This window comes from Bos mutus, chromosome 10 (genome assembly GCF_027580195.1).
Source record: "Bos mutus isolate GX-2022 chromosome 10, NWIPB_WYAK_1.1, whole genome shotgun sequence".
Taxonomy (NCBI): Eukaryota; Metazoa; Chordata; class Mammalia; order Artiodactyla; family Bovidae; genus Bos; species Bos mutus.
The window spans coordinates 48,797,268-48,813,156 of record NC_091626.1 but is presented as its reverse complement, the minus strand read 5'-3'; the positions used below and the strand labels follow the sequence as shown (position 1 = coordinate 48,813,156).

The window sequence follows — 15,889 nt, the reverse complement described above, 5'->3', positions numbered from 1 at the left end:
GAAATTGGTTGGTTGAAATCTGGGATTTGGAAAAAAGGGTCATGACCATTGCAAATGGGAAATATGAGGTCTGGAATAAGGTGGGCTTGTATGGAATTAGGAAGAACTATTAGATTCTGATGACTGTTGGAGGTTATTAAATGGGAGGTTAGAAAACTGGATGAAATGAATGTATGAGGTTGAAGTAGTTGATACACGAACTTAAACTGTAGGTTGAAATTTTGACTTGATTGCTACAGAGTAAAAGGTTACTCATTTTTTTAAATTAAAAATAAAATAGTATTTTCACATAGCTGAGTACTGTGCTGCTGTAAAACAATTTGATTTATACCTTTTTTTCCCCAGATTCCACATGTAAGTGCCGTCACGTGATACTTGTCTTTTTCTGTCTGACTCCCTTCACTGTGTATAATCTCTGGGTCCGCCCATGTTGCTGCATATGGCAGTATTTCATTCCTTTCTTATGACTGAGGAATCTGTTATGTGTGTATTGTTTCACATCATGGTTTTCTCTGGATGTATGCCTAGGAATTATTGATATTTTTACTTTGACAGCATTTGATATATATTGTAGGGTAAAATCCATAAGTTTTATGCTTCTGTGTGTGCTTGCTCAGTCACTTCAGTTGTGTCTGACTTGTGACTCCATGGACTATAACCTGCCAGGTTACTCTGCCCATGGATTATCCTGGCAAGAATATTGTAGTGGGTTGCCATTTCCTTCTCCAGGGGATCTTCCTGACCCAGGGACTGAGCCTGAGATTCCTGTTATTGGCAGGCAGATTCTTCACTGTTGAGCCACCTGGGAAGCCCTTTTTGTTTATATATTAGGAGGCAATAGAGATACTAGCGTACAATTCAAAGAAACGAAGCAAAAAAACCTGACAGTGATAAGTTGAATTATAAATGCCAGTATGAATTTATGTTTTAAAATATTTATTTCTTAATTCTACCTAAATATATATTTCTTTCTTAGCTCTGCCCGTGGAAAAGACCTAGAAAAAGTGTGTCCCTTTGGTAAAAATGAGTACTGCTCTTGCTCCAGTTTTGGTCTTTAAATACTTCTACCTAGGATCCAGAGCTCCTCAAGAAATGACTGATTCCAGGATTGTGGCGGAAACATACACAGTACAACTGGAACGTGTTTTGCCAGAAGTGGGAAAACTTTCACAGACACAAAAGCCAACCCAAAGAAGCCCTTGGCCAAAATTGAGACAGATTGAAATAAAAAAGAATAAGGAGAGTAATGTATAGAAACGAACAAAAAAACCCAGAATAAATGGAAATGGCATTTATACCTGTTCTTTACTCTGAAAATCAGTAAACATTTGAACTGCTTTTTTAGTAGAAACTATATTATAGTTAATGAGGAATGCCAGATAGTAAATATAGAAAGAATTATAGAATTGGAAATCACAATTTGTTACAACCTTTTATGGAATAATTGACTTGGGCCAGGATCATTAATGGATTATAAAAGTGTTAGTCAAAAGGTTCATTGGTAATTGAATATTCACATGGAGCCAAAGCAAATCCACAGAGTTCTGGTTGGTCTTGAAGTAATATAATAAAGCTTGACACATACACAATATCGTTATGCTTTCTGTTGATGGATATTTAGTTTGCTTCCATGTCCTAGCTGTTGTAAATAATGCTGCAGTGAACATGGGGATGCATCAGTTTCCTTAGAATGAAACTAATTTCGGAGAAGGAAAATGGCAACCCACACCAGTATTCTTGCCTGGAAAATCCCATGGACAGAGGAGTCTGGCGGGCTACAGTCCTTGGGATTACCAAGAGTTGGACACGACTTAGCAACTAAACCACCACCAAAACTAATTTAGAGGTGTAACAACCAGATGTAGTGTTTGTCAGCTTTAAAGTACATTTGTTTTTAGAAGGGAGCAGGAGGAAGCAAGATGGCCAACTTTTAATTTAGAATGTGGGTGATGGGCACATGGGTAGGTGTGTTTGTGTACACACACACACATATATACACATATACATATACTTTTCTATGTTTGAAAATTTTTGTAATAAAAACTTTTAAAATAGTTTTCTGTCGATACTTAAATCGCTTGTAGTTTCTTTTCTTTTTTCTATTACAAAAAGTATTTCTATACACATTCTCATACATGTTGCTCTCTTTGTACACATGCTGTAGAATATACAAGGAAATAGGCTAGCTTCCTAGCAGTGGAATCCCTGAATCAGTGGGTAGGTGCTTCTTCAGCTCGACTAGATACTGATGAATTGTTCTTCAAAATGATTGTACTGATGAGAAAGAGGTCATGAAATGTATGACTTTTCTACTAGATGATGAGTTCTTTGATGGTAGAGACTCACATACATTTGTGTGTTTAGTTGCTAAGTTGTATCGGACTCTTTGCAACCGCGTGGACTGTAGCCTGCTAGACTCCTTTGTCCATGGCATTTTCCAGGCAAGAATCCTGGAATATGTTGCCATTTGCTAACTCCAGGGGATCTTCCCAACCCAGGGATGGAACCCGAGTCTCTTGTGTCTTCTGTATTGGCGGAAGCCCCCTAGAGACTCACGTATAGAAATATTTAAATTGAATGAAATTGTATTTTAGGGAGATTGCCTGGCAGCAGGATGGAGAAACCAGAGTTAGGTCAGCTAAGAGGCTATTGTGATGTTTAAAGTATGAAGCTGTGAGTGTATAGGAGTAGAGGTAGTGGAGGGGAAGGAAGGAAATAGAAATCTTGGAAAGAAAAGATCAAAGTGTATGCATTCTTATTGTTGGATGTTTGATACTTCACTCTTGTGCCTTACAACAGCCCCCAGTTGGTTGGTTCCACTTTATAGTAAACAAGTATGTTATGCTTTCCTGGTTAATTCAAAACTGTGTACTGGTCCAGATCTAATAGAGTTTTAGCCTTATCTCCATTCTATGCTCATACTCATTTTCAATCCTCAGTCTCTTTCTGGGATAAATACACGTGATTTAAGAGAGACTAGTAGTTGAATGAGGTAAAGGGACAGTGAGTTGCAAAGATGAAGTAGAGTCCAAAGTATAATCTATGGATGTTTCATCCCCAAATCAGTTTGTGAAGTCTTACAAGGACTAAGGCTATATCTTCCTATAGTTTTTAGAAGGAAAGTCTATCTAGTCTCATAATGGAAAATTCATTGCATGCAGTTTTTCTAAAAGAATGCCATATATATATATATATAAAAACATATACATGTTTATATATATATTTTTCAGTTTTATTAAGATAAAATTGATATACTGCATTATATAAATTTTAAGGTGTACAGCATAATGATTTGATTTACATACATCATGAAGTGATTATCACAGTAAATTTTAGTGAATGTCCACCATCTCATATAGATAAAAAATTTTGTGGTGAGAACTCTTAGGATTTATTCCCTTCACAACTTTTATATATAACATACAGCAGTGTTGGAGAAGGAAATGGCAACCCACTCCAATATTCTTGCCTGCAGAATCCCATGGACAGAGGAGCCTGGTGGCTACAGTCTTATCGGATTGCAAGAGTTGGACACGACTGAGTGACTAAGCACACACGCAGCAGTGTTTTTTTTTTTTTTTTTTTACTTAAGCATAAATTTAATAAAATGTGTGCAGGATTTGTTTGCATATAAATGGGAGACAAAGATGAAAGGATTCAAGAAAGATTTACAGAAACAGAGAAATTGCATGGATTAGAAGACTCAATACTGTTAAAATGTCAAGCTTCTTACCACCTTGATTAATTATATTAATCATGTTGCACATTACACCCCAGTACTTACTTATAACTTCTTATAACTGGAAGTTTGTACCTTTTGATTATTTTCATCCAACCCCTTCTCCTCACCCCCTACCTCCGGTTACAACAAATCTGTTCCCTTGAGTTTGTTTTTAAGGTATAATTGACCTACAACACTACAGTAGAATGTTGTATATAGATGCCCAAAGGTGAGGAAAAGAGCTATTAATATATTCTGTATTTTTTGGTCTTTGTTTGAATAGAAAACTGTTACAACTTTAAAGGTCAGAGCATTGAGAATGGGCTATCCTGTATATATATATATTTTTTTGCTACATTGTAAGGCATGTGGGACCTTAGTTCCCTGACCAGGGATCGAACCCATGCCACTTGCAGTGGAAGTGCAGAGTCCTAACCTGGACTGCAGGGAAGTCCCTGTAGGCAATATTCTTAACCTGTAGCAAAAGCAATAGAATATAGAGGTGAAGGTAAAAGAAACAGATCCAATATGGAGTCAGATTTGTTTTCCTCTATTACAGTATCTTGTATTTATGAGTGTGGGTGGGAAATGTGCTGGGCAAAATCTGTATTTAAGCTCTGTGGTGGTTGTGTGGGATTTTACTATACTATTGTGTCTATTTTTATATATGCTCAAAATTATCCAAAAAAGTAAAAAAATATAAAGACTACAATATTCCTTTATGGTATATATTAATTTAACTATTTGTAGTAAGGCATTTCAGTGTTTTCCAATTTTAAATAACACTACTATATATACATTGATATTTCAAATAGTTTTCTTGTGATTTCTATGAGTGGAATTACCAGGTCAAAGTGTGAAAATTTTAAAAGCTTTAGATATACACATAGTGTTAAATTTCTTGATGAAAAACTAGAAGAATTTTATTGGGTTTATAATTGTACTCATTGAGCATGGGGTGATATTGCACATTTTATTCTAAAATTTTGAATGAGACAAAGTTTATTATTAAGTATATTATAGTAGGCTTACATTTTCTAAGTGTTTTAATTCATTTTCTTTTTTGAGTGTTAATAGTTCACATAGAACTAATATTTCCATTTTATAGAGAGTTTTCATGTCCAGTAAATGCTGGAATTCTCACAGTAGCTTTTTGAACTATGAATTCAGTTCAGTTCAGTCACTCAGTGGTTTCCGCCTCTTTGTGACCCCATGGATTGCAGCACGTCAGACTTCCCTGTCCATCATCAACTCCTGGAGCTTGCTCAGACTCAATGTCCATCAAGTCGGTGATGCCATCCAACCATCTCATCCTCTGTCATCCCCTTCTCCTCCTGCCTTCAATCTTTCCCAGCATCATTTTTGTGTACATGCTTTATTTGTTAAAATACCATTAGATTATTCCTCAGGATAAGAGCAAAGGTCATCCCCTGCAGAAACTTAGGATCTATGTACAGCATTTTACAGAAGACAACACTTGAGCTGAAGCCTGCATGCTGACCAGAGAAGGGTGACATGAGCGGACTCAGCAAAGAAAGGAAGTCAGGCAGGGCAGGGAAGGTGCCATCTGAATCAAACTTCGGCCACCATCAGGGCAAATCTTGTGATGGTCACAGATTGGAGGCTGTTTTTGGAAGGATCGAGTACCACACACAGGGGTTCTATGTGTCTTCACAGCTAGACCCAGGCTGAGGTGCCATTAGGTCAATGTCACTCAAATTTCTGGCCAGCCATACTCTTGCAGCAAAGAGTCCCAAATTGAGAATCACGTTCCTCTGGAAGTCATTCCTGTCGGTTCCAAAGCAGTAGACGCCCTGAAGCCAGTCTCCCAATGTTGTCTGGAATTTGGGGAGCTTCATTTGCTGAGGCTGCAGCGGTCATGCCAGCCCCACTGAAAGCCATAGCAGCACCTCCACTCTCCGTAAGAACTCTCAGTTCAGTCGCTCAGTCGTGTCCAACTCTTTGCGACCCCATGGACTACATAGCAAGCACGCCAGGTTTCTCTGTCCATCACTAACTCCTGGAGCCAACTCAAACTCATGTCAGTTGAGTCAGTGATACCATCCAACCATCTCATCTTCTGTCGTCCCCTTCTCCTGTCTTCAATCTTTCCCAGCATCAGGTCTTTTCAAATGAGTCAGTTCTTCACATCAGGTGGCCAAAGTATTGGAGTTTCAGCTTCAGCATCAGTCCTTCATCAGTCCAATGAATAGGCAGGACTGATTTCCTTTAGGATGGACTGGTTTGATCTCCTTGCAGTCCAAGGGGCTCTTAAGAGTCTTCTCCACATCACAGTTCAAAAGCATCAATTCTTCAGTGCTCAGCTTTCTTTATGGTCCAACTCTCACATCCATACATGACAGCTGGAAAAACCATAGCTTTGACTAGATGGACCTTTGTTGGCAAAGTAATGTCTCAGGTTTTTACTATACTGTCTAGGTTGTTCATAGCTTTTCCTTGAAGAAGCAAGCATCTTTTAATTTTATGGCTGCAGTCACCATCTGCAGTGATTTTGGAGGCCAGGAAAATTGTTTGTCACAGTTTCCATTGTTTCCCCATCTGTTTGCCATGAAGTGATGGGACCGGATGCTATAATCTGTGTTTTTTGAATGTTGAGTTTTACACCAGCTTTTCCACTCTGCTCTTTCACTTTCATCAAGAGGCTCTTTAGTTCCTGTTTGCTTTCTGCCATAAGGGTGGTGTCATCTGCATATCTGAGGTTATTGATATTTCTCCCGGCAATCTTGATTCCAGCTTGTGCTTCATCCACCTTGGCATTTCACATGATGTACCCTGCATATAAGTTAAATAAGCAGGGTGACAATATACAGCCTTGATGTACTCCTTTCCCAATTTGGAGCCAGTCTCTTGTTCCATGTCTGGTTCTAACTGTTATTTCTTGACCTGTATACAGGTTTCTCAGGTGGCAGGTAAGGTGGTCTGACATTCCTGTCTCTTGAAGAATATTCCAGTTTGTTGTGATACTCACAGTCAAAGGCTTTAGTGTAGTCAATGAAGCAGAAATAGATGTTTTTCTGAAATTCTCTTGCTTTTTCTATGATCAAATGGATGTTGGCAATTTGATCTCTGGTTTCTGTGCCTTTTCTAAATCCAGCTTGAACATCTGGACGTTCCTGGTTCACTTTCTGTTGAAGTCTAGCTTGTAGAATTTTGAGCATTACTTTGCTAGCGTGTAAGATGAGTGCAATTGTGTGGTAGTTTGAATATTCTTTGACATTGCCTTTCTTTGGGTTTGGAATGAAAACTGACCTTTTCCAGTCCTGTGGCTACTGCTGAACTGTGAATTACAGAAATTCAAATCAAAAAAGACTTTTCAAATTAATTACTGGTAGTAAGTTCTGTTACCACTAGATGGCCCTCTCAGCAGGTACTTTGGAGCAAAAGTAGCTAGTTCATAGACACTTTGAAGTTCTTCTATAGATTTTATTAACATACATTTTAATTGGATTTTAAAAATGGTTTATATCAGATTATGATAAGCTGTTTTAGAAATAGTAAAGAAATTCAAGAGGGAGTTTTCTGCAGTGGGTTTTGTTGTGTTTTCTTCTCAAGAAGAAGAGAGTTTTAAACTAAGTGGCATTCAGTACCATACACATAATATATTTTCAGTAAATATTTTAAACCTTCATTAAAATTTATTGAATTGAATTAGGCTTCTCCATTTGCTTGTGGGAAAGATATTTGCCACTTTGCTAAAGCAAAAAAGCAATCTTTTCTGCTAAGTCTTTAAGTGATTTTATATAAATCTAAGTCTTTATCTCTGAGGATTTAATATATAGATAATGAAGTAAGTAAACTGATGGCTTGATGTGGAGCTATGGTCCCCTTGGTCAATTTTGTTGTCCTAACAAAATTGAGCTCCTCTAAGGGTCGATTATTCTACTGTAGTGTTCATGGTTCCTGTCTGGTGAGAAGTATGAGTGAAATTGCTATATTTTAGTATTTTTATCATCCTAACTTTTACTATCTTGACAAGAAAATTAGAGCATCTTTGACTTTGGTCTTATTTGATCTCACATGTATGTTCTTCTGTTGATTTTTCAATCTTATTATATTCATTAGTTTTGCTTTTATAATAAATATTTTATTTTGCATACTCTCCTAGCTTGAAATGAAAGCTATAGTTAATATTATCTGTACAACTTAAAAATCATTGTATCTCCCTAATTTCAATATAAAGGGAAGTAGAAGAAAAGCAATTTATAATAATATGTGTATTTCAATATGTAAGTACTGGAGCAGATTGCACTAGATGAAGCAGAAGGTAGTGAAATGCTTGTACCTGTACATAGAATCACTATGAATGTAATAACTGTGAAAGCTGGTTACAGTGTAGTATTATATTGGCGATTCAGGTACCCAAGTGGTATTGGCATTGGTGACATCATTTTCCAAAATGGTGAAAAACTCTTAAAGTTCTGAATGAAAGAGATGAATTGTTGCATTCTAGAAAATTTGGGATTCATTAATACTGTGGGAAAATACATTGTGTTTACTTATTATTTATTTCTAGTTTTAGATATATTCAGTGGGACCTTTGAAAGTCAGCCAACATGTGACAGTTGTTTGCCATACTGGATTGTTCCCGGCATTGCTGGACCTCTAGTATCCCTGACACTTGCCCTTTAAATGAAGGTTAAGTATTCATCCCATCCTTCCTCCCAAGTAATCCCTAAAATGCCTCCATATAGCCAAAGGACCCATCAGGCAGTATGTGTGCGGAATGAATGCAGATTGATTTATTACTATGTAAGAAGGGGACGACAGAGGATGAGATGGCTGGATGGTATCACCGACTCGATGGACATGAGTTTGAGTGAACTTGAGGAGTTGGTGATGGACAGGGAGGCCTGGTGTGCTTAACGATTCATGGGGTTGCAAAGAGTCGGACACGACTGAGTGACTGAACTGAACTGAAGACATATTTTAAAATGCATATTTGGGGGAAAGACTTATTTCATTGTAAAAGCAGGTTAATATGAAATTTTGGTCATCCATTACTATCTTTGTTAGTATGGCCAGTTTAGATTTTGCTCTGCCTCTGTAGAACAGGGTCTTTCTTTTTTACCTTATCCACTCCAGTACTCTTGCCTGGAAAATCCCATGGATGGAGGAGCCTGGTAGGCTGCAGTCCATGGGTTCACGAAGAGTCGGACACGACTGAGCGACTTCACTTTCCCTTTTCACTTACGTGCATTGGAGAAAGAAATGGCGACCCATTCAAGTGTTCTTGCCTGGAGAATCCCAGGGACGGCGGAGCCTGGTGGGCTGCCGTCTATGGAGTTGCACAGAGTCAGACACGACTGAAGCGACTTAGCAGCAGCAGCAGCCTTTAGTGTAGGACATTATTATTGTAGATTCTTTGCCTAGTGAATATGATGTTAATTCACATCCAGCTGGTACATATTCCCTAGGAAAAATTCTTCATTGAAGAACAATAACCTCTTTTGATTTTAGTACTTTTAGTGGGATAATGGAATATTTTGGGTTCCGGTGACTACAGCAAGGTATGAATAAGAGAATGGGAGGAAAAAGAAAAGAATATCAGAAACTCAAGAGTGAAAATGTTGTGTCACAAAAAGGCATATAAACCGCCCCCCCCATAAAATCCACAAGAGCATATGGTTGTTTTTCTTATTTTTCACGTAGGTTACATTATGAATTATTTGTATTCTTACAGATTGAACAGCTATAAGAAATTCTTTCCTGTCTAGTGACAAATGCCTGTTTTGGACATAAGCATCTCACCTAGTCACCCAGTATTAACATCTATTCCTGGTTACTCTTTCTGTTTGTTATTTCTGTGTTATGAAATCTACTAAAAAACAGAATAATTTAAGCACAAACATGTTCTTTTGGGGACATTTTTTAACCAGCCCTTTTAGATTTCCTAACACCTCTATGTGTGATGCATTCTGTTCCTTTCTGGTATAAATAACCTCTCTGAGCTCTGTCGACATCCTTCTCAACACATACGCCTTTCCCCTCTTCCTAGATAATACTTGTTCATAGCAGACTGGGATACACTAATCAACCTGACACTCCTCTCTTATAATTTATTTCCCCTCAACTCAAACAGTATTCACTTTTTGAGACAAATTCATGCGCCAGTCATGTTTCTTGTGTAAATTTAAGGTGTTGTCTATCTTCCCTTCCATACAACCTTCGTATTCTACCTGTTGCCTTTCCTGTGGATACATATAACATCATTGAATAGTCTTTCTGGATTTGGGAACTTTCTTCTCCCTTGGATTCGAGCATTTCTGATACTTTAAAAATCTTTCTTTCCCTACATATTCCTGTTATGCTCTTTCCCCAACAGATATTTCAGTATTTCCTATTCAAGACAATACACACACCCACCCACTCCCTAGACTGTGACGTTAGTTTTTTTCAGATACCTTGTGTATCTTGTATTCAGGATTTCAGTTACAGGGCATACTTACTTTATAGATGCTTAGTGAGACACATACTCTATTGATAATACTGTTAGACTCTCTTTTCCTTATTGTCATTAAATGTAAATTGTGCCTTTTCTGAAAGAACATACATGCAAATCCCTGTACAAGGATTGAAAATACTTATTTTCAAGTTCTGAGCACATTTACAAAAGAAAATTATGATAGATTTATTTTAAATTTTTACCAGTTAAAGAGGGTAATGTATTTACTTTATTTATGTTTATATTTGCGAGCTAATTTTATTGCTGCAGCTCCTCCGGTGAAAACAGTTTGTTGCTAGTTTTACATTCTAGACAAGCTTTCTCTACCTCTTACCTCTTCTATTTTTTTTTTTTTTTTTACTAGCTATGTTCAGAGAATTCAAACTAATTTTATTACCCTAGGTAAAAATTTAATAAGAAAGAAAAATCTGCTTCCAAAGTTCAAATAAAAATTACTTTTGTGTGATCTGTAGTTTCAGATTAACTATATCACAACCTTTTAAAGAGATAATTGAGAAATGACTTATTAATAAAGATAGAAGGGGAAAGAAGTCATGTCATAATATATAAATGGAGATGTTACATTCACCTGTGTTTTGTTTAGATGTCCCTGGTAGATTTGGGAAAGAAGCTTTTAGAAGCGGCACGAGCAGGTCAAGATGATGAAGTTCGTATTTTGATGGCTAATGGAGCTCCTTTTACTACAGACTGGGTAAAGAATGATTTTAACATTGTGGGTTTTTTTTTCTTTCTTCTTGTTCTCACTTTTTGTTTTTCCAGTTAAAAGTTTAGTCAGTATTGTGTTTATAAATGGTGAAAAGTAATTTTTTTCTTTGCAAATTTGTTTGCAGTTTTAGACTTACAGCTTTTTTTTATATAGTTTTTTAAAAAAAATATTGGACAACCTTATCTAAATATTCTGTCCAACCATGGATTTTTCCTTAAATTATGCATTTCAGTAATGTAGGATGAATGTAAAAGGTAGCTGCTTGAGATTTAATTTAAAGGCCTTATAAATAGCATAGATAGAATTTATAATTCAGAAAAAACAAATTTGGTGTTAATGTTATAATTGATTCTAAAAAGTAAAAATGTTTGCATTTCAATTGATACTTGTGAAACTATTACAAACATGACCCAGAAGGAAGAAAGATATGGGAAGGAGTTCTTAGTAATTATAGAAGGCAATTGTGAAGAAGATAAAAACCTTAACTATTCAATTCTGCAGGTAAATCAAAAGGGATGTTCTTGGTAGTATGGAGGGTTAAGAATCTGGATTAATTCTCCCACTGGTAATGACTAAAAATTCCAGAGTTTTGATTTTGTTGTTTTTAGCTTACTTGTTCCATGTTCTTTTTTATTTTTTATTCAGAACAAATTTTTTTATTATGGAAAATTTCAAACACATTAACCCCTGCATACCCTTCAAAAATTATCAAATCAGATGAGTCTTGTTTTCTCTGTAGTCCCATTTACTTTCTTTGTTTTGTATTATTTTAAAGTAAATTTCAGGAACCATTTTGTTTCATCCATAGATTTCAGCACCTGTCTTTAAAAGATAAAGATTTTTTGACTGAATATTAAAAAAAAAAAAATTGTTAGTCCACCAATGAGTTAGACAGGGATTATCAACCTGAAAAACCAGGCGAAGGCCAGAGCCAGAGAAATTTCACACTTAGAACATTTACCGACTCAGTATGTCTATTTGCTTGTTGGTTTTCCCACCTCCCTGGCATAGGTGACTTTAGAGGAAGACCTGAGACTGCTCACACAGAGAAGTCTTATAGAGATACTTTCCCCATAATACTGGAATCCCAGAGAGATGTACCTTCATGGTAAGGGTAAACCAGAAATACCCTTCCTTCTCCTGCCTGCCCTTGCCCCTGTTGGATACTGCAAGACAAATCAACCGGCCTGATCTAAGTATCAAATGGAGAGAGGAAAATTTTTGTTGATGTGAATTTGGAGTCAAACATTTGTGGCCTTAACTAATAAATACTTATATATTCTGCAAAACCATGAAGTGAAAAATGAATTTAAAGTGATCTTTGGACTAGAAGTTTCCCCAGGTCTCTGACATGAGCAAATGAATATCCTTTTTGGAGGGACCTACTTCATCCCAGACTTTATATCCACAAATGAAATTCCACGAAAAATGAATGTTCAGAAATAATTGAAGACACAGGGACACAAAGCAACTTGGATAATAACCCACTGGAACAACTGATAGCATTAAGCAGACTTATAAGGACTGTAGATAAAATTTTAACAACAGATGAGGAGCAGCTGAAGAGAAAATTAGTAAATAAAAATCATCCACAGTGCAGCACAGAGAAGAATAGAAAATATGAATGATGTCAGGAGTCCTGAAGGCTAGTGTGTGAGAAAGTCTAACATATATCTGATCATAAATCTACAAGGAGAGTGAGAATAGGGATGAAATTATTTTTAAAAGATAATGGTTTAGATTTCCCAAGACTGGTGAAAGATGGTAGCTCACAGATTCAAGTAACCCAGTAAATCTCCAGCAGGATCAATAAAAACAATCAGTACACATCTAGACACATCATTGTGATCCTGTAGTACATCAAGACAAAAAAAAAAAGCCTTCGAAACACCAATGAGGTATCGCCTCACACCTATTAGAATGGCTGTCATCAAAAAAATCTTCACATAAATATTGGCTAGAATGTGGAGAAAAGGAAATTCTTGTGCACTGTTGATGGGGAAGTAAACTGGTGCAGTCACTATGGAAAATGGTGTGGAGGTTCCACAAAGAATTAAAAATAGAACTATCTAGCAGTTCCACTAGTATCATACTGCTAGTGTGATCTAGCAGTTCCACTCCTGGGTATCTTATCTGGAAAAAATGAAAACTCTCAATTTGAAGAGCTGCATGTACCCCAATGTTCATAGCAGTGCTATTTGTAATAGCCAAGATATAAAAGAAATCTGAGTGTCTACCAACACAAAAATGGATACAGAAGATGTGGAATATTACTCAGCTATAAAAGAATGAGATTCTGCCATTTGTAGCAATGTAAGTTAGAGAAAGACAAATACTGTATGATCCCACTTGTTTGTGGAATCTATAAATATATATAGCAAAATAGAAACTGGACTCACAGATATAGAAAACAAACTAGTAGGGAGAGAGAAGCCAGGAGGGACAAAATAGGATATAGGATTAAGAGATACAAACTATGTATAAAATAGATATGCAACAAAGATATATTGTATAACACAGGGAATTGTAGCCATTATTTTATAATAACTTTTAATGAAGTATAATCTATAGAAATACTGAATCACTAGGCTATATACCTGAAACTAATATAATACTGTAAATCAGTTATACTTCCATTAAAAAAAAAAACCTTGAAAAAACACCCAAAAACCTTAAGAAAAATTGTCAATAATACGTAGAAATTCCCATGACAGTAATGACAAAGGAGATAGGGCAAATAGCTTGATATGGTACTTTACTAAAGTGAAAGTTTAAATGATCAATAAACATGAAAAGATGCTCAGGTACATTAAAATTGGGCAAATGCAAAGTAAAATCATGAAATACTATTGCATATTCACCAGATTAGCAAAAACAAAATTAAGTCTGGCAGTACCAGCTATTGGTGAGGAGATTCATATATTGATACAAACATTTTGGAGGACAATTTGGCAGTACCTTGTAAGTCTGAATATGTACCTGCCCTAAGGAATAGCTATTGAACTTCAAAGAATATTCCCAAAGGAAACTCTTGTTAATAAACTTGAGACATGTATAAGACTATTTTTAGTAGCAGCATTATTCATAATAACAAAAAACTAGAAATTTTAATGTTCAGAATAGATTGGTTAAATTAATTGTGGCTTATTCACTTGGTAGAAAGTTACAAAGCATAGAAAATAAGTGAACCACACTTAAATTCATCAACATGGGTGAATCTTAGGATGTTATGCAAAAGAAGGCAAGTCTCAGGGAAATACATGAAATGTGATTCTATTTAAGTAAAGCTCAGCAGGCAGAACCAAAGTATATTACTTAGAGATATATAGTAATAATAAAAAAAGCAAAGTAAAACAATGTTTATCCCAACTTCAGGGATTAAGGAAGGGTTTTTTAGGGAGTGGCATGTAGAAAGATTTTAAATTTTGGTAATGTTTTATTTCTAGACTGTGATGGTGTTTACCTTATTTTTTCCCTTTAAACTACATATATGTATGAATATATATATGTATTTTTTGTATCATCAACCAAAAAGGTAAGGTCTCAAGAAGAAAAAATAAACCTTATAGCATACTAAGTAGAGCTCATGGCTGCTAAATGGGCTGCTGAGATACTTATTAAATATTAGAATATAAGAGTATAGAAAGGGCCAGTTTAAGAAACAGAATAGAATATGGAGAAAGAAAGGACTGTTTAAGAATCTTCTTTGATCTGCTGGAATGACCATCCCTTAAAAATACAAGGCTTTTAATAGTACTAAAATAAGTATTCCAAGGGTAAGTGATTTCCATTTTTACCATGTATTAAGAGCACATGCCTAGCTTTGTATTATGACTCTTGCTGTGTGACTTCAGGCATATTAATAACCTCTTTGTGCTTAGTTTCTTTTACTGCCAAATGAGGATAGTAATAGTACCTATGTTATAAGGAGATTAAATGAGATAATAAGTGTAAAGGCCTTAGAATAGTGCTTGCTATGGAAACAGAAGCCTTAGTTGCTATTATTACTGTAGTGGTGTTAGCAAATCACGTGTTCTAGTGAACTATCTTGGTTCTTTAAAATGAATGCCTTGATAATCATAGAGTTGTAGGGACTTTCTGTGCTTCTAAATGCTTGGGATATAATATAATTCTAATTTTGACCTGTTAAAAATTAAACCTCTGATAAAGCTCTTCTTCACATATTAGTATGTATTTCCCCTGTATGAATGTTGTGTTAATGTAGTGACTGGGCCACATGGAATCAATTTCAGGAGAACTGGGCTCTGTTTTGGTTCTTTTTTAAAAAATTTTTATTGGCACATATAGTTGGTGATGGACAGGGAGGCCTGGCGTGCTACAGTTCATGGCGTCGCAAAGAGCCGGACATGACTGAGCGACTGAACTGAACTGAACTGAATAGTTGATTTACAGTGTTGTGTTAGTTTCTGCTGTGAATTTTGGATCTGTCTTAACTCACCTTTGGCAATGCACCTCAGATTAGATTTTTCCCTTGAAAAATGACTGTATGAACTCCTTTAAAAAGATTACTGAGGTGCTGTAATTCCTATGAAAGAGTTTAATGTAAAAATATACACTAACATTTATTTGATATGAGTTTCATAGATGAAAAGAAGTTTTGTGTGAGTAGTATAGGGAAAACATCCTAGTACTCAAAAATTTCTCAAACTCTAATTTCTGATGAAATTAATTTTGTTTAGACTATTTATCTGATAAAAAAATACAGCACGTTTGAATTAAATAAAATATTGACTTTTCTTCCTCACTGAGAAACGAATGGGACTTCTTGAAGGTTCCTTTGAAGAGACTGTGATCAGCAAAAATTACTCCTTTTCAGTTTTGAGTTACTGTTGTTAACATTTGATAAAAAGATAATCTGCTTGCTCTGTGGACACAATATATAAAATAGAAGGTAGAAATAGAATTATATTTAAAAATGACTATACGTGTGGGTTTTTTTTTTTTTCTTGTGGTGTAG

At 35.8% G+C, this 15,889-nt stretch overlaps 1 protein-coding gene across 7 annotated transcripts in view; it reads left to right on the top strand.

The window, feature by feature from the left end:
- GABPB1 (GA binding protein transcription factor subunit beta 1) overlaps positions 1-15,889 on the top strand; it is a 72,303-nt gene that overhangs the window by 29,485 nt on the left and 26,929 nt on the right. For 6 of the 7 annotated variants that reach the window (XM_005892165.2, XM_005892167.3, XM_070377885.1 and 3 more), the window contains exon 2: positions 10,789-10,896. In XM_005892165.2, the coding sequence (XP_005892227.1) occupies positions 10,789-10,896 (108 nt within the window). Of the gene's footprint in view, positions 1-8,255; positions 8,378-10,788; positions 10,897-15,889 lie in introns of all 7 variants that reach the window. The other variant, XM_070377886.1, reaches the window with a different exon arrangement.